Below are 23,107 nucleotides of genomic sequence, written 5' to 3'. Positions count from 1 at the left end.
TGGATGACCCAGAGTTCAAGGACCTATATGCAAAAAGAATGGGCTGAGCCACCAAGCACATGAGAAGACCCCAAATCACTGGTCATCAGGAAAATACAAATCAAAAAATAAGGAGAGAAACTACCTCACACCCTTCAGGATGGCTATTATTAAAAAAATAAAATAGCCAGGCATTGTGATGAACACCTGTTATTCCAGCGACTCGAGAGGCTGAGACAGAAGGATTTGAAGTTTGAGGCCAGCCTTGGCAAGACTATGTCTCAAAATAAAAAGGTCAGGGGATGTAACAGTGATAGAGCACTCCTGGGTTCAATTCCCGATGCCCCACACACACACACACACACACACACACACACACACACACACCAAGTGTCGGTGAGATGGAGAAATTGGAAACTTTTTACTATCAGGGGGATGTAGAATGGGTCAGCTGCTATAGTACAGTGAGGTTCCTGCTCAAAAAATTAAACATAGAATTACCATAGGAACCAGCAAAACTCCTCTGGACATACACCAAAAGAACCAAAAACAGGAACTGGAAGAAACATGTGCATAGCTCCTAGCAGCACTATCCATCATCCCTCAAAGACAAAGGTGACCCAAGTGTCCATGATGCATGAACAAGGAAATCCATGCATAAAACGGAATACGGAAGAACATGGAAAGAAGCCCATGGGTGCCCCTTTGGGACTCTTCCAGAGCTCTCATTACCCTGGACCCCATCCCCACTGGCAGACTCCTCCATTTCTCTGGGCCTTGTCCCATTGTCTCTCCCGCCTCCGTCTTCCTCCCTGTACTGGGTCATCTCCCCAGAACACGAGCCTCTCCTCCTGACCCAGCTCTCTGCACTCCCCCACTTCAGCACCCCCTTCTCTTTTCAACCCTGGGCATTTGCATGCCCTGACTTGTCATTGCCTGGGTCACACCAAACTTGGCCTCCCTGTGGTCAAGGATGATGCTGGACTCAGCACCTGTGAGCCCTTGCAGCGTGGAACCACCCCTCCTGAGATGCTCACTCCTCTCTGGGCCATCTCCCCTGCTTTCCTGACCCTCATCGAGACTGGGGCTCCTAACGGCTCCCTCCCTGGGCACAGCCAGCTGAGCCCTCCCACCCTGTCCTGCGCACTGTCAGATGCCAGGCCCCTCCCCACTCCCCATCAGTCAGCTGACCTGGGCTCCTCCCTCCCTTCCACGCAGCCCAGGCTCTGGATAAGCGCCTCTCACATCCTCTTCCATTCCTTCCTCACGAGAGACTCCAGCTGTCTCCCATCTCCTTTCCACCAAGACGCCAGCACAGGAACCCACAGTACAAACCTTCCAGAAGCTCCATCTTCCACCTGACCTTGCTGGCTTCCCTGACCCAGGCACAGCTTGGGCCTGAGCCACAGCCTGTGGGCCATCCTGTACTCCCCACACCCTTCTCCCCAACTATTCAGCCATTCACCCTTCCATCCATCCCACCACCCATCTGTCTATCATCCATCCATCCATGTAGCCACTCACCCACCCACCCATCCAAGGACTCATCCATTTATTCCTTCCTCTTCTAGACCCTGGCCAGCATGGCAAGGTTTTACATAAAGATGTGACAAGGAACACCTGCAAGGAACAGACTGTTGACACTCTTTGAAAAAACATCTCCAAGTCATCTGTGGTGAGATCCACTTGCTAACAGATGTAATTTTAATACCTTAACCTAAAAATACTTGAATCATTGGTTTCTTCCTCCTTCCCCTACCTCTGGTACTGAGGACGGAACCCAGGGGTACTCTATCATTGAGCTACAACCTCAGCCCCTGTTATTTTTTTACTTTGAGACGGGGTCTCAATAAGTTACCCAGGCTGGCCTTGAACTTGTAAACCTCCTGCCTCAGCCTCCGGAGTCACTGGGATTACAGGTGCGCTCCAGGGCACCTGCTCCTCAGGGACACTTACATGCTTCGACAGTCCACTCTCAGGAGCAAGGGATCTGGAGGTGAGTGAAGAGGGATGGAGATGGTGTGGGTGTTTGTGGGGGACTGTCAGAGATGTCCCTCTTCACAGGGGCCCTGGGCACTGGGGCGGAGGTCAGCGGGAGAGCGCTCCACCTTGGCCACACCCCTCCCCTCCAGTCCCTCCTCTGCTCCTCGTGCAAGGACACTACCATCCCTTTGTGCTCAAGGTCGCCCAGCTAGGGGCGCTGTGGTTCCAACTCCAAAGTCTTTTCAGTTGCAAAGAATGTTTGTCAGACACTGGAGCTGACAGGAGAAATGTGATTAAGCTTCTACTGCAGAGGGACAATCTCATGCTCAAGGACATCTGCGTCCAAGAGGCGGGATCTGGAGGTGTCCTTATGGGGCGGCCACGTGGTTCTGAGAACTCACCAGCTGCACGCATGCGCAGCATCTGCCGCTGGCTGGCAGGGCTCAGCTCCTGCTCTTGAGGACTTGTGAGCACCTGGCAAGGGACCCCTGCTCGGTGTCCCTCCCTCCCCTTCGCCCGCACTCACTGCCCCGCACAGCTTGCAGTGATGCCTCCTCTTGGTGATGGAGTTGAAGGTCTCACCGCAGCTCTTGCAGCTCTGCTTCTCCTTGTCACGCTTGGCCTTTGAGGAGAGTTTTCTGGACTCGAGCTACAAAGACGCACACGGTGCCATCAGCTTCGATGAATGTATTGCAGCACACTGCCCCATTGAGGAGTGGAATGAGCTAAAGAGTCAAGGAGGCCAGATCCCCCTTCCTGCGCTGACCCCCAGGGTCCACCCCAGTGCATCACATCCCACCAAGCAATATTCCAAATGGATCAAGAACTTTATGTTTGGAACAACTCAGCCAGTGACTATCTGGTGTGTCTGAGAAAAAATATCAACGGAGCCAAGGCTGGAGGGAAATGGTGCATACTAGATGGCAGTCTGCACAGATGGCATGTGGCACCAGGGACCCGGGTGTCCCCACCTCCAACCCTGCAGCTATTGGAGATTCTGAGTCCATCTTTCATCCAGCTCTGAATTGGGCACTCAGGCAGGTCCTCCCTCTGCCACGTGCCTAAAACATCCATATGTGTTTGTGTATCAGTGTGGGAGCGTGTGGGAGCACACAAGAGGAAACCGGGCGAGCCCAGGCCCTGCTCAAGGGCTCGATTCCCCATTCTGTCTCCTGCAATGCTACCTGAACTTCCCAGAGAGGTTGGTGGCATGGAGGACAGGAGCAGCCTTACCGAGACTGCAGCTGAGCCTCAGTCTCCCTGTCTGACTATGACCAGTGACAGTCCCCAGGCTCCTACCCTGGCCCTCATCAGCCAAGAGGCCCTGGATGAGTCACTTCTCTTCTGAGCTTCAATTTCCTCATTTGTAAGGTGGAGTGAGTAACTGAGGCCCAGGGCAAGGAACGGACAGTGAGAAGGAAAAGGACAGCATAGAGGAAGGGGGCCATCCCCGAGGTCTGCCATGGCTCTGCAGCCTCTGTCCCCTGCCCACCTTCAGGGTGCCCACGTTCCTCTTTCTCAGGTGAGAAATCAAAGGCCCAGGTGGAAGGAGTGGTTGGCAGTCAGGTGGCCAGACAGCTCGGACCTGTGACTCTCAGGGACCTAGGGTAGAGGACCCTTCCATGGCACCCAGTAGGCAGCTGAGAACCCAGGAAGCTGTGGGGCCATCAGGGAATCGGGGGATGGAGAGAAGGCTGTGACATGCTGGGGCGTGTGGCCAACAGCTCAGCCCCCAGGATCAGTGGAGGCCCAGCCCCAGCCAAAGTTCAGAAGAAAATTCCTCGGGCAAGGAGGCCTACTCAGGGCTGGGGACATCATCAGGCAAGTCTGCCATGGTCAGCCCATAGAGCTAAGCCAAGCCCTAGGACAGGGGCCCCAGCACTTCCTGGCTCCTACATACTGAGGCCCATAGCCCTTCCCTGAGGAGGCTCTGCCCCTGGCCACACTAGTTCCCCAACACAGAGATCTGGTTTGATTTGTAGATTGCAGTGACCAGGTGGCCAGAGGGGGAGGAAGCCACCTGTGTGGCCAGGGATGAGTCTACTGGTCAGCCACACTCCCCTCTTGGATGAGGTTACCAGGCAGTTTGACGCAAGGAAAAGGCTCAGATTCTCTGCACAGGTGTCAGGATGTCCGAAAGCTGGACCCAAGTCTTTCCAGGACGTTGGAAAGTAACTGGTCAAGTAACTCCACCCAAACCACCCAAAATGTGCCAACATCGACCCAGAAGTTGGTCTCCACCAAGGGCCAACAGGGGTGTTCCCTAAGCAGTTCTTCTTCATTGGAGTTAGCTGCACATCAGGGAACCGGGGGGAGAACTCCATAAGACAGACTCAGACCCCAATCAGTGGCCCTCAGGGAGTCACATCAGTTACATCAGACAGCGGAATGACACAGCATGGGAAATCCAGGTGGACACAAGCCAAGGGCACGGCACAGGGTCTTTCCTACAGGAGGTGGCCAGCAGAAGCCAGGCCGGGCCCCTCTACTCCTCTTGGGATGGCTGTTTCCTGGAGCACAGGGTGGGCCTCCTCCAGGAAAAGCAAGTCCCACATTGTGAGGGAGTCCTTGGCACAAGGGTGGCCAGGGTGGGGTCCTTGCTGGTGCCTTGGGTCTGGGTGTCACCACCCACAGTAGGTCTGGCACCCTGGGACCTTTGGCACTCTGACTTTTAGAGCTTCTGTGGACACAAGGGGACTTTTGCAGAATGAGGAAGGCTTTGAGTTCTGCGGGGCCCCTTACAAAACTTCCTGGTTGGGGTTTGGCTTCTCCTTGGAAAGAGGGTCTTAGAGCGACAGTACCTCTGAAGACATCTCAGCCCAGGAAATGAAACCACTGTACCATGGGTAGATTCATTTTCCTTTCTACATATGCTAAGAAAAAGCTTAAGTTTGGAATTCTGGAGCAAAGATCACTCTTCGGTGTCAGAATTAAATTTTTCTTTTGAGAACCTTGTAAATGCCCACTGTGCGTATATATGTCCCACCCTGTTTGCTCAGTGCAGGTCGACAGACGCACCCTGAGCCATCCCAGGTCTCACCCAAAGCTCAGCTCAGCTCAGCTCTGCTGGGGATGCGGTGGGGGTGGAGACACCCATGGGAAACACACAGTGATACCTACTGGGGGCAGGGATGCCTCAGCTGTAGGCCTATTGTTGGAGGTGGGGCAGGCCCCAGGTTGGTGCAGGTGAAGGGACAAAGATGAGGAGAACAGAACTGCAGTTGTGACCCCAAGAACCTGGCTGTCATGGGGTGAATGCTATAGAACCCGCAGAAGGCTGAGCCTGGGCAGGAGAAGGCAAGTGAGGTAGACCAAGCAGTCATTTGGCCGCGAGTACCATAGTGACCATAGTCTTACCCAGGGAGATGCCAGACATGGATTGAGGTAAGGAGGTGGGCAGGCATTGAAGCGCCTATTATATTAGGCACCCAACAGCTTCCCTGATGTCTCCTGCCAGGGGAAACTGAGGCTGGAGAAGGTCAACACTTGCCTGAGGCCTCAATCCTTGGCAATTCTGAGTCTGTGTCTTTCTGCAGGGTAAACCATTTTAAAACATGACCTTTCTGGTTCCTTCCAGCTAGAACACCTCTGATCTGGGCACTGACCCCCAGTTAGCCCTCGCCGTGGACTGTTCCACCTGCCCCATACCAATGCCCCTTGGGCCAGCCCTAAGCGTGGCTATTCCTACAAACAACCCAGTCCTCCTCACCCACTTGACCACAACCCCACCCACTTCTGCTTTTTCTCCATCTCTAGGACATTGGGGGTCCCATCTCCATGGCGTAGGGGCTCAGCCCCAGGGAAAGCAGCACAAATAAGAAACTGGTGGCTTCCCAGGGTGCCTGCAATCCTAGCTACTCCAGAGGCTAAGGCAGGAAGATTGCAGGTTCGAGACTAGCCTTGGCAGCTCAGCAAGAACCTGTCTGAAAAAAAAAAGTGGGGGCTGTGGATGTCGTTCAGTTGTAAAGTGTCCCTGGATTCAATCCCTAGCACTAAACAAGTGGCTTTCAGATGCCTTAGTGCCCAGTGATGCCTCCTGAGGCCCATCCCAGGCTGAAGACTGGATCTCGTCCAGGGCATCATCATGAAGATGTGGGCTGCCTGGGAGTGTTTGCACACAGTTGTGTGAGCTGTGGAGTCCCCTGCTGACTGTGAGCACGCACCCTTCTGGCAGGACAGTCTGTGGGTGCAGCCACACACCCACAAGTACCCACTGCTTCCCATACATCCCTATAAATCCTCCAGGAAAGGGACCAGGAACCACATGGGTTGGGTACCACCAGCCTCACTCACACCGTTGAGCAATATGAAAAGTTGCCCATGAGCTGATTCACACAATAAGTGTGGGCAGAGCACACAAAGGGGCAAAGGCTTGGGGCCTGGCAGAGCCAGGGAGTCCAGGGCATCTCAGGGAGCAGGGCAGGAAACAGGTACAACCAGACAAGAGCTGAGCCAGGCAGCCAGCGGGGAGCTTAGACATTCGTTTCCCTGCTGGTTTCCGGTACCACCCTCTGACTTTCCTGAGTTTCAACAGAATTGACCCCAGGATGCCTGCTGTGTGGGCAGGCAGCAGTGCCACTGAGGAAGGGGTCTCTCCTCTGGCCTGCTTGTCTTGAGCTTCCCCCTTCGCCTCCTCGTCCCACCCCTGAAAGGCCCCAGCCTTCCCTGAAGCCTCAGGAACTTCCACAGGGTTGTCTGACGCCCATCACACACCCCATGAGACCTGGTAAAGCTCAGGTCCCCAGGAAGGGGAGGACACCAGCCAGGCCACCCAGGCAGGCCTACCTGGCCAGGGCTCCACAGTGGGAAGTGATGTCATCCTACCAAAGAGGTATGTGCTTCTCCTCCCAGCCTTTCCCTGCTCTTCACCACAAGGTGGCCCTGTCCCCACGGGGATTCTTTGACATCCTCTTTTTTTTTTTTTTCTTTTTTTCTTTTTTTTTTTAATTGTTGGTCGTTCAAAACATTACATGGTTCTTGATATATCATATTTCACAGTTTGATTCAAGTGGGTTATGAACTCCCATTTTTACCCCGTATACAGATTGCTGTATCACATCAGTTACACTTCCATTGATTTACATATTGCCAATACTCATGTCTGTTGTATTCTGCTGCCTTTCCTATCCTCTACTATCCCCCCTCCCCTCCCCTCCCCTCCCCTCTACTCTCTCTACCCCCTCTACTGTAAATCTTTTCTTCCACTTGTATTATTCTTCCCTTACCCCTGACTTCCTCTTGTATGTAATTTTGTATAACCCTGAGGATCACCTTCCAGTGGGGAAAAGGGTACACTTGTTCATTGTTGGTGGGACTGCAAATTGGTGCAGCCAATTTGGAAAGCAGTATGGAGATTTCTTGGAAAGCTGGGAATGAAACCACCATTTGACCCAGCTATTCCCCTTCTCGGTCTATTCCCTAAAGACCTAATAAGAGCATGCTACAGGGACACTGCTACATCAATGTTCATAGCAGCACAATTCACGATAGCAAGATTGTGGAACCAACCCAGATGCCCTTCAATAGATGAATGGATAAAAAAAATGTGGCATTTATACACAATGGAGTATTACTCTGCATTAAAAAATGACAAAATCATAGAATTTGGAGGGAAATGGATGGCATTAGAGCAGATTATGCTAAGTGAAGCTAGCCAATCCCTAAAAAACAAATGCCAAATGTCTTCTTTGATATAAGGAGAGTAACTAAGGACAGAGTAGGGACGAAGAGCAGGAGAAGAAGATTAACATTAAACAGGGATGAGAGGTGCGAGGGAAAGGGAGAGAGAAGGGAAATTGCTTGACATTCTCTTCAGGGCCAACACATTTCACGGCCCCGAACCTGCTTCCTGCCCCACAATGGGACTGGCCGTGACACAACTCCAGAGTAGCAACAGGACTGGGATACCAGAGACCTCAAGGGCTGGCCATGAATGGGCAGGCTGAGTCCTCAGCTGGCCTAGGCCTCGTCCAGGTAGGCCCACACCTGTCCCTGAGCAGTGAGACGTCTTGGGTGTGTGAAAGAGAGACAGAGACAGACATGAGAGACAGGAGGATAGACAGGGAGATGGAGAGGAAGTACGGGGAGTGAGGCAGGTATGCAGAGAATGTAGGGCTGTACTCTGTGGTGGTGTCTGGAAGACTCCCAGGGAGGGGAGGAGCCCATGTCTAGGCTGGGGCTGGGGTCAGCCAACCTGAGCCCGGAGTACAGCAGGACCCAGCAAGGTGCCTAGGAATGGCCTTACCAGCACTCTGGTCGCAGCGGCCACCCAGGGTGCTCCTGGGCTGCCTGTGGCATCAGTGTTAGTGAGTGTCAGGCCCCAGTTAATGACATGGCTCCAGGTGCCGGTGCTCACTGAAGCAGGAAGTCACTGGGGACTTCATAGCACTTCTTTAATCTCCCACATTAAATGGAGGGAGAGGGGCCTCTCCAAGGTCTCAGGGGAGTTCCTGGCGTGCAGGCACGGGGCCTGGCCCTGAGTGTTCCCCTTGGGGGCTGCTCTGACTTAAGGGAGATGAGAACACAGGAGGAAAGAGGTGAGAGCACCAGCTTAGGGAGAGGGTCTGAGGCCAGGATGCTTTACTGGGGTCCTCCTAAGGACCTGGTACCTTGCTGCCACATTACTGGGGGAAACCTAAAGAAACCTGCTAGCTTCACTTGCTCTTAGTTGACTTAAAATCACTAATTCTGGAGGTCACACAGCTGGGCGATCGTTATTAGTCTCCCAGTAGGTTTTTTTTGGTAGGTAACAGCTCTGACATGTGGACTATTGTGATAATGGCCGCCCAGGTTATTTTCTAGGGACTGAAAAGCAGCCTCCGCTGAAAACTCTGACTCCTCACCCAGGCCTGGCACGTGTTCTGTGGGAGACTGGACAAGATGAGAACCCTTGGCATCCGCCTTCATGTGATACCTCTCCCCTTTGTTCCATTTTAACCTTTGGGTCAGATTTTTATACTCAGCTCTTCATGTAGACATACTGATCATTTGAAAAGTGTTTTGTCCAAAACTACAATGTAGGGTAGACTTGCCTGGTCTCTCTCTCTCTCTCTCTCTCTCTCTCTCTCTCTCTCTCTCTCTCTCTCTCTCTCTCTCCCCCTCCCTCCTTCAAGGCTAACGGCACCTGCCAGCCACCATGGCTGGAAACACCAAACCATGAAAGGAGTAAAAAGAGGTGGCACCAGAGTTCCTCCAGGATATTTACACGAGAACAGTCCTTCTCTTAAAAGCCTAGTCCTCTGTCCTGTTACTCCTCCTAGTCTGTATCTCTAACTCTTCAAGTTCCTGGGATGGAAAAGCTATTTTGTGAGCAAAGTTCCCACTTCTCCATTCTTTGGCGGCTGAACAAAGCCTTTCTTTCTCCCCAACACTCGTCTCTTTGACATTGGTTTTTCCGTGGCTGATCTTCTGGACCTGGGTTCCGTATGATTACATGTTTTGTTAAGGCCTAAATTTACACGGAACAAGCACAAATGTTCATGTAGAGCTCAGAGAATTCCTGCACAGGCACACAGCCATGTGACAACCACCAACAGACCCCCTCGCGGCCTCTACCAAGAGTCCCAGCAGTGACCACCTCCAGGATCCAAGTCACCAGAGCCTGGTCTCAGACATAGCTTCCCAATTGCACACCCTGGCCCTGAACACACTGGGGGGAGGGGCAGGCTGACCCCTGACACCTCCTGCCCCTGTTGACTGCTGGGTGTGCGTCACTTACCCCTATGGCACCCCCACTGCCATCGGTCACCAACGCAGGCTCCATGGAGCTTGTGATCACCATCTAGAAAGGAATTCAGAGGCTGAATGTAAGGTGACTCCAAGGCCACATGGCTGCATGTTCTGTGCATCAGGGGGTCACTTCCTCAAACTCAGCACCTCTGTGCATTGGGGTAGGAGGTACAAGAGAAAGAATCAGCAAAGTCTAATAAAGTCTGTGATCTGAGTTCGGGGTGGAGCTATTCCCACAGATGGGGCTGCTAAGTAAGGCTTGGCAAGCTGGTCCTGGATGCACCTCCACAGAGTCTGAAGGGAAGCCTGGATCTAGGGCATCACGTTTCCTCTTCCCAGGGGTCCTTGCAATGCCCCTAGCCCCCACCCAGCACACTACCCAGGAACAGACATTTCCAGGCCTTCCTCATAGCAGGCTGAGATCAACCTCCTTGTTCAACTTTCTCTCCCAGAAAGGAGTGATGGCCAGGCTCTGCCTTGGCCTCAGCCCTGTCTTTTCCTCCTGGCTACTCAGTGGAGACCCTGCAGCAGGCCTCCTGCACTGACCCAAATCCACATGGAGTCTACCCCCTGTCCCCCAGGGCAGCTCCCCAGGGAATCAGAAGAGCTTCCCTCAATACTCTCTCCACAGGGCTCTGAGCTGACATTTCCCGGAGCATGAGGGCATCCGGGGAGAATTTACACCTGCAAAAAGATGTCTGCAGCCATCGGACATCCTGGGTTGGTCACAGTGTCATATAAGAAGGGCATGGGGGCTCAGTGATGATGGCGATGACAGTGATCTGGGTGTGTCCCTGAGCTTCTGTGAAACTCAGGTTCCACGGGCATTAAGACAAGACCCCTCCACGCACAAGGCTGGCATGCAGATGGCAAAACACAATAAGGTACTTCTTCCACACAGGCACGGACCCCCAGACTGTGGGGCCCAGCAGGCTGCAGGGGGCACTCCGTCAAGGGCAGGCAGGTGAACACATGTCTGAGCTCCCTTCCTGGATGTCTGCCCCTCTCTCCTTGGCAGCCAGCCATCCCCACCCTCCTGGCACAGGCTGCTGACTCACCGGGGAATCTGGGCAGAGGCCCGAGTCCTCGTCCAGGCTGCAGGCTCCGCTGAATGCCCTGAAGGTCTCGCTCTTCTGCTTGTGCTTCTCAATGGTGGCCTGAATGACCTGGACCCAGGGCAGAGCCACAGGGCTATCAGAGCTTGAGGAGGACTTGGACACTGTGGGGGTCATCTGCCTGCCTCTGTCCTCCAGGATGGGGTCTGGGTGTTCATGGAACCCTGCCCACACCTGTGACCATTTTATTTCCCCTCAATGAATGTGAGTTGGGGGTGGAGCTAGTCCCACAGATGTGGCTGCTAAGCAAGGCTTGGCAAGCTGGTCCCTCCTGGATGTACCTCCACAGAGTCTGAAGGGCAGCCTGGACCATGGGCTCTCGCTTGGAGCCACTGGGACCACGGAGACCCCCTCTGAAGGAGGACACTTACCTGCAGCCCCTCTGGGCCCATTTATGGATACTTATTTATGGGGGAGGAGTTCAAAATGGCAAATGGATTGAAAGTCTTGAGGCATCTGAAGGTGCTTATGAAGACACGCCAGTCACTACCTAACTTCAAGGGGCAGAACAGTGGGAGAAGCAATGGGCGGTGGGGGAGATGGCCACAGAGCCACCTTCTCTGATCCAACAGGAAATTGTCACACTGCTCAATAACTTGGGGATCTGGTTATTTCAAAAATCTAGAAGCTTTACCTGAATCCATTCTTTCTTCTCTTCTTCTGTCCTATAAAAACAAGAATAGTATTTTACTAACCTGGTCTTGGAGACTGACTGTAGACCGCCAGTCTCTCTCCGCCCTGCGCACACACCAGCCACTCCTTCTCCTAACTGAGGCTTGAGGCATGGAAGGTTGGCTCTCAGGGCCCGAAGCAAACGTGGCCAGGTAGGACCAGGCTTGCCGTTCGGGGCAGCTGCAGCAAGGCCAGTCAACCAACCCCTCCCTGAGCCTTAGCAGATGGTTATAGACTCTCAAGTCAGGGGTGAGGTGTGGGAGGCTGGATCTGCCACACACTCACAACACAAGCCTGTCAGAGGGCAATGACACAACAGTCACTGAAATTCAGAACAGACACACTGCACTTTAACCAGCAAAGTTGTCAGAAATGTATCAGATGGATACAATGACACATACACACCAAAACCCAAGCATGAGGACACTGTCACCCATGCTCAGGATGAGATCCAGGGAGGCCCAGGGCCCTCTCCATGGGAACCTGTTAATGATGATGAGGGAGAATAACCTTGCTTTATAAAATGGTATGACGATAGGGGACGATCCTGAAAAATTTAGTGAAAAATGGAAGTTGCGGTCGAGGGTCCAGGCTCTCCGGGAATAGCATCTGTGGTTATCCCATCTGGAGAGGTGATTTGAAAGTGTCCATGGGGTTAGGTGACAGAGCACTCGCCTAGCATGTGCAAGGCCCTGGGTTCAATTCCCAGTCCTGAAAAAAAATAATCCTCTATAAAATTTTTGAAAAGTATGTGAGTGTAGAAACTTCCAGAAGCATCCTTAAGCAAGGGTTAAGAATGTCTGCTGGATCTGGGGAACAGGAACTGGGCAGAGGCTTCATTTTTATTGATCTCCCCTTGGTGTAGTAAAATGTTGAATTGTGAATTGTAAAAGAAAAAAAATAAAAACATATTGAAAGGTTATTGCATTTAAAATACAGCGTTTGTGACAATGAGGTCAAAGACATTCACGGCGCAGCAGATACTAGGGAAGCCAGAGCCATACCGGGCCTGAAGCTCCAGGGACCTTTTCCTTCCTGTGATGATGAATGTGTGTGCTGCGTTTGGCTTGATGATATCCTGCACCTGCAGGAACAAGAGAAAAGAACAAAGAACAAAACATAAACAAACTCAAGCCCATCATTCCAGCTCCTCCTCAGCACCAGCCACATGCAAATTTTTTTTTTTCACATGGAAAATAATCTTTGAAATTTTTCCCTAGGGAGATGTCAGAGGTGACCCCGGGGGCTCTCAGTTCTACACTAAGGCTCAGGGTCATGGTGGCTGCTGACAGATGCTGCAGGAGCTGACCCATGGGGGATATTGGATTGTCTGCCCTGCCCAAAGAGGGCTGGGACCCTGCGCTTGGAACATGGCTGATCACATGCCTGACCAAACCTATCTGCCCATCAGCCTCCTCTAGAGGTGGCCCCCAGCCAGTCCCAGCCCAGCCTTTCCCACCAGCACTTCCAGGCTCCACCTCCCTGCAGCAGGTACACTCCTTAGGAGGGATGAGGATCTTATGAGAAGAGCTAGGCAGGCCTGAGCCCCCTTACAGATATCTGACTCCACGTGGGCAGGTGCATCTTCAGTGTAAAGACGAAAATGGAAGAGCATGAGCCCAGATAGAGCGGATGAAATAGTGTTGTTTCCTTCTAGAGTCTCAGAATCCGTCCTCAGCACCAGACCACAGATCACAGTGGCAGAACCAGAACTGGTGGTCCCTGTGGTCCTCAGTCCCCTCAGAATCCACCTCCTCCCTGCACCTGCCAGCTGGTAGCTTTAAGGAATACAGACTCTGGATCCTGCTCAGAACCTCTGGACTCTCCCAGCCACAGGCTGAGAACTGCATTAACACATCAGATTCATTATTAGGACTGATTTATTATAGAGAAACACTGGGAAAATGGTTGCTTCTAACTAGGGAAAAAGGTATTTTCCCCCTCTCTGGTTAGCCACTTGTAATAACTGCATTTCTTAACCTAGATTCAGAGAATTTCAAGGAAAAAAGGGGTTTTATTTTTTTGGTGTCATTTAAGAAAAACTTTACTTTTCTTCCCTCACCCAGGAACTTTACTTTGGAAATGATTAAACACTTTCATGTAGTCAATATTTTTGGAGCTCTGGCTAATTCAAAGCCTTCCCCACAGGGGACAGAATCCATTCCACCTGCCACCGTGAGACATGGAACAGGCTCACAGAACCAGGGTATAGCAAGCACACACAGGCACCTGTGAGCCCTCTGCTGGCTCCAAGAGGGTGCAGGAAAGGAGAGAGCTCAGGGCCCAGGGTCCAGGCCAGGGAAGCAGACCCATGATCCACCTCAGATTTGTTCCTATAACCTGAGCATCACTTTTGGCCTCTAAATGAGGCCCTGAGGTCTGGCCTTAGGTGACAACCCCTGCAGCTATTGAGTCTTTGCACTTGAGATTCCAATCACCTCCTGTGTCAGCCCATCATTCAACATGGGGCCAGCAGGGACCAGGCAGATGGGCCAAACCAGAGAGTGAGGAACCCTGCCCACCCAGCCCAAGATGCCAGGGCCAAGATGATGTCCCAGTCACCCTTTGGTTACATATAGAGTTGGTGGCCAGAGCCTGAGTCCCCACCCCTATTTGTGCCCCACCCCCAGTGTGGGGGAGGGCAGGCTTGAGAGACAGGGGCTCACCCACCTGGAGACCAGAGATGTCCATTTTCTCCCTGACACTGAACTTCTGGCCCATGAGTCGCAGTTTGGGCACACAGTAGAGGACCATGCTGTTGAACTGAAAGAGGGACAACATGGTGAGTGGCCACAGGACACTTGCTCCTTCTAATTTTTTTCTTTTTTTAAAAATATTTATTTTTAATTGTAGTTGGACACAATACCTTTATTTTGTTTATTTGTTTTTATGTGGTGCTGAGGATCGAACCCAGGGTCTCTCACATGCTAGGCGAGCACTCTACCGCTGAGCCACAATCCCAGCCCTTTTCTTTAAGGTCAAAAAGTAAAGCATATTTTTTAAAAGATGCAGAGAGGGGCTGGGGGTGTAGTTCAGTGGCAGAGGACTAGCCTAACGTGTGAAGCCTTTGGTTTGATCCTCAGTACCACAAAGGAGATTAATAAATAAATTGAGACAGGCAAGGTGGTAATCCCAGTTATTCAAGAGGCTGAGGTGAGAGGAGTGTGATTTTGAGGCCAGCCTGGGCAACTTAGTAAAACCCCATTAAAAAAAAAAAAAGATGTGTGCCATCATTTTAGCTATGGTTACATCTATCTTTGAGCAAGGAGATGATTGTGGACAATAGCTTTATTTTTGTCCCATTCCTAATTTTCATTTGTTCACCAAGCACATGAGATAGTTGTGTAATAAGAAAGCAAAACTTTTGAATAAGCCACTGATACACAGACATGAATGAAACCCAGCAATGCGCTTGTTGAATGAATGAAACCAGCTTTGTCTCAGAGCATTTATGTGCTGTTCTGGAAAAGTGAAGCTATAGAAACCGAGAACAGGTTGATGGCAGCCAGGGGCTGCAGGAACACTTAACTCCACAGGGGCAGGACAAGGGACTTGGGGGACAGTGCTCCTATTCTTCGGTAACTTGATTATGATTACATCAACTGAATTTGTCCAAAGTCAGAACTGCACAGCAAAGGTGAGTTTTGCTGAATGTGAATTTCTAAAACTTACTTAGAGAAAGGAACTTGCAAAGATCTTACTGCTTATTCAAGAAGAATAGAAGCTAGAGGAAATTATCAGGGGCCTGGAGTGGATCTCTTGCTATAATTCCTTCCTGTCTTTCCCCTACCCTCTAAATCAGAGTTTGGTTCTGGGATAGTTGGAATCACAACGTGAGGCTCCAGTTTGCGTTCTCCTGGTTGCTGGAGATGGCCCAATCCCCACAGAGGACAGGGATGGATACAAGAGATAAAAATAGGAGATCTTTGCAGCAAACAGGGCAGAGCTGCTGGCCAAAGATGATGTCTTCAGTCCTGACAGGAGAGGACACAGGAGAGCCATGTCCTTGAGCCCTGTCAGTTCTTTTCAGGACTTGAAGGGGCAGGTGAAGGGCTCTATGGCTGGGATGGCAGCTGGACTCACCAAGAAGAGGTGGCGGTCCTGGGCTGTGCCATTCTTGGCCGACAGCTTCTGAATGTGGCCCTCCTTGATCAGCTCGTTGGCCGGGTTGACGATGTCTTCCTCTCCACCCAGTTGCTCGTATACCTCTAGGAGTTTGTGCATTTTCTCCTGCAAGAAACACAGAATTCAGGCAGGAGTAAGCCTACAGGGGCTGCTGGGGACCCAGGAGAACAGAATCTTTACTGCAACTTCAACCCAGATCTCAATAGGGTAATGGGCCTGCTGACATGGCATGGAAGGGAGACATGGGGACATTTGAGTTGGGTATTAAAGGACGAATATATGTTCATCATGCAAATAATAATAATAACAATAATAAATAACAGCTACCTCCTTTGCTATGTGTTTAACTCATTTAATTCTGACATTAACTGTGTGAAGTGGGCACCATGATTATCTTCAGTTTACAGACAATTACATGAAGAGGTCAGTTTAGTGGCCACAATCCACATGTCACCTTTCCTAAGCACTGGTTGGATGGTACATGGCCAAGCAGAACCCTGAGGTGTGATGGGACAGGGTCAGTAGCTCATGGTCTCAGTCTGAGCTGGAGATCAGTGCAGCAGAAGGTAGGGCTGAGCCTGACGGCACTTGACAGTAGCAACACGGTCTGGGTCTGGGCCTGCCATGCCTCAGCCGCTCCTATTGTTGGACTTGAATGATCTTAGCCTGCACACCTAGGCTCAGGTGGGTTTGGCTCGTCCTTCTGTCTCTGGCATGGATGCAAGTGGACCAAACAACACAGCAAGGATGTGGGGGATTCTAAAGGAACAGCAGGGCAGGGCTGAGGACCTTGCAGGAAATAGGGATGCGTAGGTACCTGGTATATATACAGAGAAGTTGGGTGTGTACCCTTAGTAGAGAGCAGGACTTATACCTGGCATGTACCAGGAGGGAGGAGCTTACACCTGGCATGTATTGGAGGCAGGTCTTATACATGGCAAATTCAAGGGAAGTTGGGCATGGCATGCCTGGGGCCTGACTAGAGCTGGCTGGGCATACCTACCTGGCTTGTTCTAAGTGGGGGCTAAGCACCTACCTGGTATGTACTACAGAGGCAAGGCATACACTTGGCATGTATTTTGGGAACTGGGTGTGCACCTGATGTGTATTAGGGAGGCTCGGGTATACAGTTGGCATGTAATAGAGTGGGCTGGATGTGTACATAGTGTGTACTAGGGAAACTAGGTGTGTACTTGGTGTGTCTTGGGGAAGCTGGTAGGTGCTTGGGGTTGGGCACACACCTAGAACATTTTTGGGGGGCTGGGTATATACCTGGAACCACTGGAGAGCTGGGCATGTATAGAGACAGCCAGGGAAAGAGACTGAAATACACTATCAGGAAATGAACAAGTAATTTAATGATGACAATGATGACAGCTGACTCTTATTTGGCCAGGTCGTGTTTTAAACACAGAATGAACAGTGACTCTCCCAATCCTCATGTGGCCAGTGAGAAAAGTTCTGTCGGTGCCCCCATTTCAAAGATGGGGAAGGTAAGGGGCAAGCACTAAATAACTGACTGAAGATCACAGATCTAGTAAGGAACAGGCCTGTCCAACATGAGACAGGGCCCCTGACCACCTGGGGGCAGGGGGAAGGTGCTCCCTGAGGAGGCCAACCTGGAGCACGGATGAGGTGCCCTGTGGGGGGGCCACCTGGGGACAGGGTAAATGTGCTCTCTAAAACAGCCCCCCGGCCCTGGCTCCTGCACTGCTCTGCCATTTACCCACCCCAAGCCCTCACTCACCATCTTCCGAATGGCAGCATTGGAGTGGTTGGCGGCTGTGGAGATGAGCTCCAGGGACCCTGCAGGAGGGGGAACCAAGTCACCCTGGGCACAGAATGGCTCTGCACACTTACAGGACAGGCTGACTCTGCGGCCGTGGGCGGCTACTCCGTGGGGAGGTTCCCACACTCAGCCCTTCTGAGGGTGCCCAGGCTGCTCCAGACACCCGGCCCAGGCACAAAGTGGGGCCATGGCTCTGCAAATACACCTCATTTGCTGGCAGCCTGCTGGGGCCACATCACGTGGGACCCCACTCTCCTGCATGGACTCCTGTCCTGTCTGCCACCAGCCACAACGGTCACTGCTAGGGAACCAGGAGCGGCCCTCACCAGGCCCACCAGGTCCTGTGGGGGCCTACACTCTGGATGGCGCCAGCGTTTGGCAGCACATAATAAATAAGTCCCCCTCCTAAGTCTGGTGGAGGAGATTTACTAAGTCACTTCCTCAAGGGGTTCTCTCTCTGTGTCTCTCTGATTCTCTCTCTCTCCCCTATCTCCCCTTCTCTATATGTCTCTCTCCCCATCCTGTTTCTACCTCTGTCTCTCCCTCCCTCCCCCTCTGTCTCTCAGATTCTCTGCCTCTCTCTCCTCTATCTCTCTGTGTCTCTGCCTCTCTCCCTCTCCCCCACCCCAGGGGTTTCAGCAGCTGTCCCTGTCCTATCCCAGGCCCCCTCACTTCCCGGCCGCCTCCACTCACTCTCTGCATCCTTCCAGTCCGGGGCATCCCTGGGGAGCCTCTTCAGGTAGTCCTTGAGCAGCAGCTCGTAGCGGGGGACCCTCTGCACGGGCTCCAGCATGTGGTGCTGCAGCGTCAGGTTCCCACACACATCCTGCTTCTGTGGGGACACAGGGCAGTGCGGGGCACCCTGAGGACATGCACGTCCACATTGGCCCTGCTCCTGCTGCTGGCCACCACAGACCCAGGAGGCTGCCTGGAGCGGTCTGCCCTTGAAGACACGACTGCACAGACCACATTTTTTTTTTTTTATTTATTGTAGATGGACACAATATCTTTATTTTTTAATTTATTTTTTAATGTAGTGCTAAGGATCGAACCCAGTGCCTGACACATGCTCAACCTCTGAGCTACAACCCCAGCCCCACCAACCACGCTTTATAACAGGGAAGCTAAGGCTCAGAGAGGACCAGAACCCTGACTGGGATGGCTGGAGGCCCAGAGCTCACACCCTTAATGGAAAAATGGACACCAGGACAAGACTGCCCCCTGCTGGCTAGAGTGATTTTTCCATACCATGCTCATGCATGGGTCTGAGCTGACCTCCTCTCCCCTTTGCTGGAAGATGGAGAAAGCTGTTCCTTACTCTCCCTACAGGGAATCAGGCCAGCATCTCTCCTCACACCTAGAGCTGCTCAGAGTGCTACAGACTTTTTCATTACAAACACAAGAGTGGCCAGGCACAGTGGTGCACACCTGTAATCCCAGCAACTCGGGAGGCTGAGACAGGAGGATTGCGGCCTCAGCAACTTGGTAAGGCTGTAAGCAAGTTAGTGAGACCCAGTCTCAGAAAATAAAAGGAGTGGGGATGTGGCTCAGTGGTGACGCAGGAGAACATTCTCATTCACATTTAAGGGAAAAGGCTAACAGTGTCTATAGCTCTGTCTTCAAAGACTCAAAAAAAGAGAGGATGAAGGACAGGACAAAATGCTACCAGTTTGTAACAGCTTGTCATTTTTGCAACTTTTTTTGTAAATGTTTAAAATTATTTAAAAACAAATGTTTTATTTTAAATATGCCTTGGATTGCACAAAGGGAAATCTCCAGAGGCCACAGGAAACTTGACTGTGATGTACCCTGTTTTGTCCACTCCAGAGCTTCTCAGCCTTGGCCTCTGGGCATTTGGGTGGGAGACTTTGTGGGCTGTCCTGTGCATGGCAGAGCATCCCCGGCTTCCACCCACCAGATGCCAGGAACAACATCCATGTCTACAGACATGGTGTAGGTCCCTGGAGGGGGGGCAATGTCATCTACAGAGAATGGCTGGACCCTGCTGATTCCAAGGGGTGGAGCCTTCCCACAGCCTGCCCAGGGTGTGGGAACATGTGACTGTGGGCCATGACGGCCAGCAAGTGTCCCCAGGCAGATGTTGCTTGGGACCATATCTGCCTAATGTGGATGGGGGACAGCAGCCTGTGCCAGGCTGAGTGTCTGTCTTCATCTCAGGAAGAAGCTGCTTATTGAGCTCCGTGGCGCACACATGTCATGGTGCGTGGCTGCATGAGTAGTGTCACATCTCCCAGGAAGAAAGCACGCTCCCAGAGTATCCCTCCCCTCCTCCTGCATTCTGAGACCCAGAGGGGAGACATGGCTGACGGCAACCTGGGGAACAAATCAAATGAACCCCGATTTTTTTTTCTGTTTATTCTCCAAATAACAAAGTCAGATATCGATGGGCCAATGCAAATTTAGACGGAGGTCAGCTTCCTCAATTATGGCGTTAAGATGATGCTGACAATGTAGGAAGAAGAGAAGGAGGCAGAGGAGGGGAAATAGAAGAAAGGAAAACGGCCAACTTAAGCATGAGGACAAGGAAGGACACGCAGGCCATGGGCAGGTTGGGCCAGGGAGGAGCGGAGGGGACCCCAGCCATGGTCCCTCTGAATAATTGATGGCACATTGACCTTAAGGGGAACATGCTTCCTGGGAACGAAAGTATGTTGCCACATGTGTCCTGGAAAGTGGACTTTTGTCTTGGTCTCCTCTGAGGACATAAAAACCATAGCACCTCCACCAGCTGAATGCTCCACCCTCTGAGAAACCCCGCTCAGGATGGGCCCTGTCTACCCTGGAGGCCGGGCTGTCGCTGTTTCTGTGGACAATGTGAGCTGGGCAGTGGTGAGAGTGTCCTGGGGGAGATGCTGGGTCAGCAAATGCAGCTGGTTGAGGCTGTTCTGTGGGGACAGCCAGGGTGAGAGCCAGGGAGGAGCCAGCTAAGAAGTATAAGGAGAGAGGTCAAAGGGGGAAAAGAGGGGCTCAGGGAGAGGACACGGTGGTCTTTTCTTGGGCCTGACTCTGCTACTGAGTCAGGGGCGCTAGGAGACCATGGTGACCTCATGACAGATGGCCTAGGGAAAAGGTATTAGGGGCCACTCCAAATACCCAGTGGTAAGCATTCAGGGCCCAGGAACCCTCCAAGCTACAGTGAGGCGTGTGGTGTGCGTGTGTGTGTGTGTGTGTGCGCATGCACACTCAGGGTCACTATTGGTGTTGAGACAAGCATTCACTCAAAAAATGAACCTGGGTTCTTCCCACACATCACAATCCATCTGGACACTATATCGGTCTATCTTTTTAAAAAGCTACCTTTTGTACCTGTGGTGAATGTAGGTACTTAAAAACCAAAAATTCTATATGGCCATCCTCACTGTAAAGCTAATAAATCAAAGATTCATGGGCAAAAAATAAATCATGTCAAGGTGACAGATAAAAGTTGATGTTCTTAACGTACAAACACCTTGTGAATCAGTAAGAAAAAGACCAACACTGCAGGAGACAAGGGTGTTAAAAATAGGCTGTTGCTGACAAAGACAGGGATAATAGGACACCTGCTAAACGCCTGCCCTACACATCGAGGGACACTTGGAGTCAGAGACAGACCTCTGAATCCAGGTTCTATCAAATAATAATCTGTGCTGCTAAGCCACGATTTATCCATCTGTGAAATGGGAATGACGATTTGTCCCTGGGAGTCAGAGCGAAGCGTCTGTAGAGCATCAGGACCCATCCCATAATTTTACTGATTTTCTCTCTGCTCCAAATGCACCCAGAAGCACGAGCCTTGAGGATGTCTGTGCCCACACCCTGCGGCCACCTACCTGGATGCTGTGGATAACGTCCTTAAATGGCAGCGAGCGCTGGGTCCACGTGCTCACCAGCCCTACCGCCCGGTCAAAGTTCTTGACATACTCGCCATACATCTTCAGGAACGGGGCTAGCTTCTGCAGGATGTCCCCAAGCCGGGGGTTTGTGTCCCTTGGTAGAGGAGTAGGGTCATCAGAGAAGCAGCCTGGGTGGGAGGGGCCTCCCCAGGTTAAAGGACATGAATTTCACCCATGAACTGCACAGGGGGAGACGGGGCAGGCAAGGGCAACAACCTGAGTCCCTGTGTTGTGTGATAGTGGGCACATTGGTCACCTGCTCTGAGCCTGTTTCCTCCCCTATGTTTTGGAGGGGAATATAACATGTCACTGGACATTTGAGGAGAAGATGTCTATGAAGCACCTTGACAGCTCAGGCTGAGAGTCAGAGCCCAAACACAGGCGCACGAGCTGTAGTGGAACCCCTTGAGTGGCAGGTCACAGTTTATAAGAGGACCAACTTTACACCTTTTAAGTGAGCAAAGGTTAGAAACGATGGTTCTGTCCAAGGCTGACAGTCACCAGGGAGCAGCCCTTCACACTGCACGATCATACGAACTTCCTTCTCTTCTGGATGGAGCTTTGAGAATAAGCCATGAGAAGGAAAAAAGTATATTAATAGTCTTTGATTTTGGAGCTCTCTGTTGGGGATTTATTCCAAGTAAATACTTACAAAGAAAGAAAGACGCCTTAGGCACAAAGGCCTAGCTGTGGTGCTCCTTTGAAAGGATACATGTGGGTTTGATTGAAAGGCCCAGCAACTCGGGGAGGGGAGGGTGGGGAAGTGGTGGGTCCCTTGCACCAGAAAGGGAGCGGAGGAGGTTCCTGTTAGGCCCTTACGGTTGAATCTCTGTGGCATGAAAGGAGAATCTGTCTCTAACACATAAGGACTTTGTCAGCAAGGCCCCACCCAATCCTGACCACCAGGGGGACACAGTGTAACCTGCTCCGCAGCTGGACTCTGTCCTGAATATTCACAAAGTGACTCAGCACCCCCCCTAGGCTACAGGTGAAAGAATCCCCAGCCAAGTCCCCTGGTCCTGGTCTCTGGGGACACCAAGAGGAAGCCAGGCTTGTGAAGGAGGTGGACAGCAGGGGCCCTAAGCCAAGCTTTAGGTTTCCCCGAATTTGGGGTGGGGGTGCACATAACAAGGAGAAATGATGGGTTGAGGGGCCTCGTCTGTGATGTGTCACTAATCGTGTCTTGTAACCAAGCCTTTGCTAAGAATGGGCAGAAGCAACAGAGGGGCAGGATCAACAGAGGAGGAAGATCTATAATCTACTGTTGATGGGAAGGAAATCTCATTCCTTTTAAAAGCCAAGGTGCAGTGCATGCTAGAAAGGAAAATAAAACCAACTAGCACTATTTGTTCACCATCTTGTGTTTCTGGATATCGAGTCTCATTTAAATTCCATGGATCCCTGTGACTATTAAAATCCCCTCATTTTTGTATCATCAGTTTCCTCAAAATTTAAGGCTTGGAGACCTTATGTGGCCCATCAAGGTCACCAGCAAGGAAGTGTGGGGCTGGGATTAGGACCAGGCCAAGAAGGGAGGCACCCAGGCCACCGCGAGACAGGCCCCCCCCAGGTGCTGCCTGGTTCTTGCACAAGGAGCCAGGGGGCCATGGCTGGTACTCACCACTCCTCCGTGATCCGCCGCTGCAGCTCGGGCAGCAGGAACTGACCATGGAAGCGGTAGATGGAGGAGATGTTAGAGAAGATGCCAGTAGTGACTTCTGAAGGGATCCCCGCTTTGGTCAGCTCGGTGCAGAAAACCTGGGCATGAAGAAGCCCATGTCCACCAGGGAGCACAGACCATGGTGGGCAGTTACCGGGAGAGG

The 23,107-nt window shown here is 51.8% G+C and overlaps 1 protein-coding gene across 6 annotated transcripts in view; it reads right to left on the bottom strand.

Moving 5' to 3' along the window:
- FGD3 (FYVE, RhoGEF and PH domain containing 3) overlaps positions 1–23,107 on the bottom strand; it is a 43,788-nt gene that overhangs the window by 3,761 nt on the left and 16,920 nt on the right. For all 6 annotated transcript variants that reach the window (XM_081262729.1, XM_081262732.1, XM_081262727.1 and 3 more), the window contains 11 exons: positions 22,906–23,042; positions 21,222–21,378; positions 18,085–18,223; positions 17,350–17,408; positions 15,561–15,707; positions 14,148–14,240; positions 12,482–12,561; positions 11,440–11,470; positions 10,749–10,856; positions 9,680–9,742; positions 2,489–2,611 (listed from right to left, as the gene is read on the bottom strand). In XM_081262729.1, the coding sequence (XP_081118855.1) occupies positions 2,489–2,611; positions 9,680–9,742; positions 10,749–10,856; positions 11,440–11,470; positions 12,482–12,561; positions 14,148–14,240; positions 15,561–15,707; positions 17,350–17,408; positions 18,085–18,223; positions 21,222–21,378; positions 22,906–23,042 (1,137 nt within the window). The remainder of the gene's footprint in view (positions 1–2,488; positions 2,612–9,679; positions 9,743–10,748; positions 10,857–11,439; positions 11,471–12,481; positions 12,562–14,147; positions 14,241–15,560; positions 15,708–17,349; positions 17,409–18,084; positions 18,224–21,221; positions 21,379–22,905; positions 23,043–23,107) is intronic.

The sequence above is a fragment of the Spermophilus citellus genome (genome assembly GCF_964194105.1).
Source record: "Spermophilus citellus genome assembly, chromosome: 12".
Taxonomy (NCBI): Eukaryota; Metazoa; Chordata; class Mammalia; order Rodentia; family Sciuridae; genus Spermophilus; species Spermophilus citellus.
The sequence above is the reverse complement of the archived record's forward strand: the minus strand, read 5'-3'. Positions and strand labels throughout refer to the sequence as shown.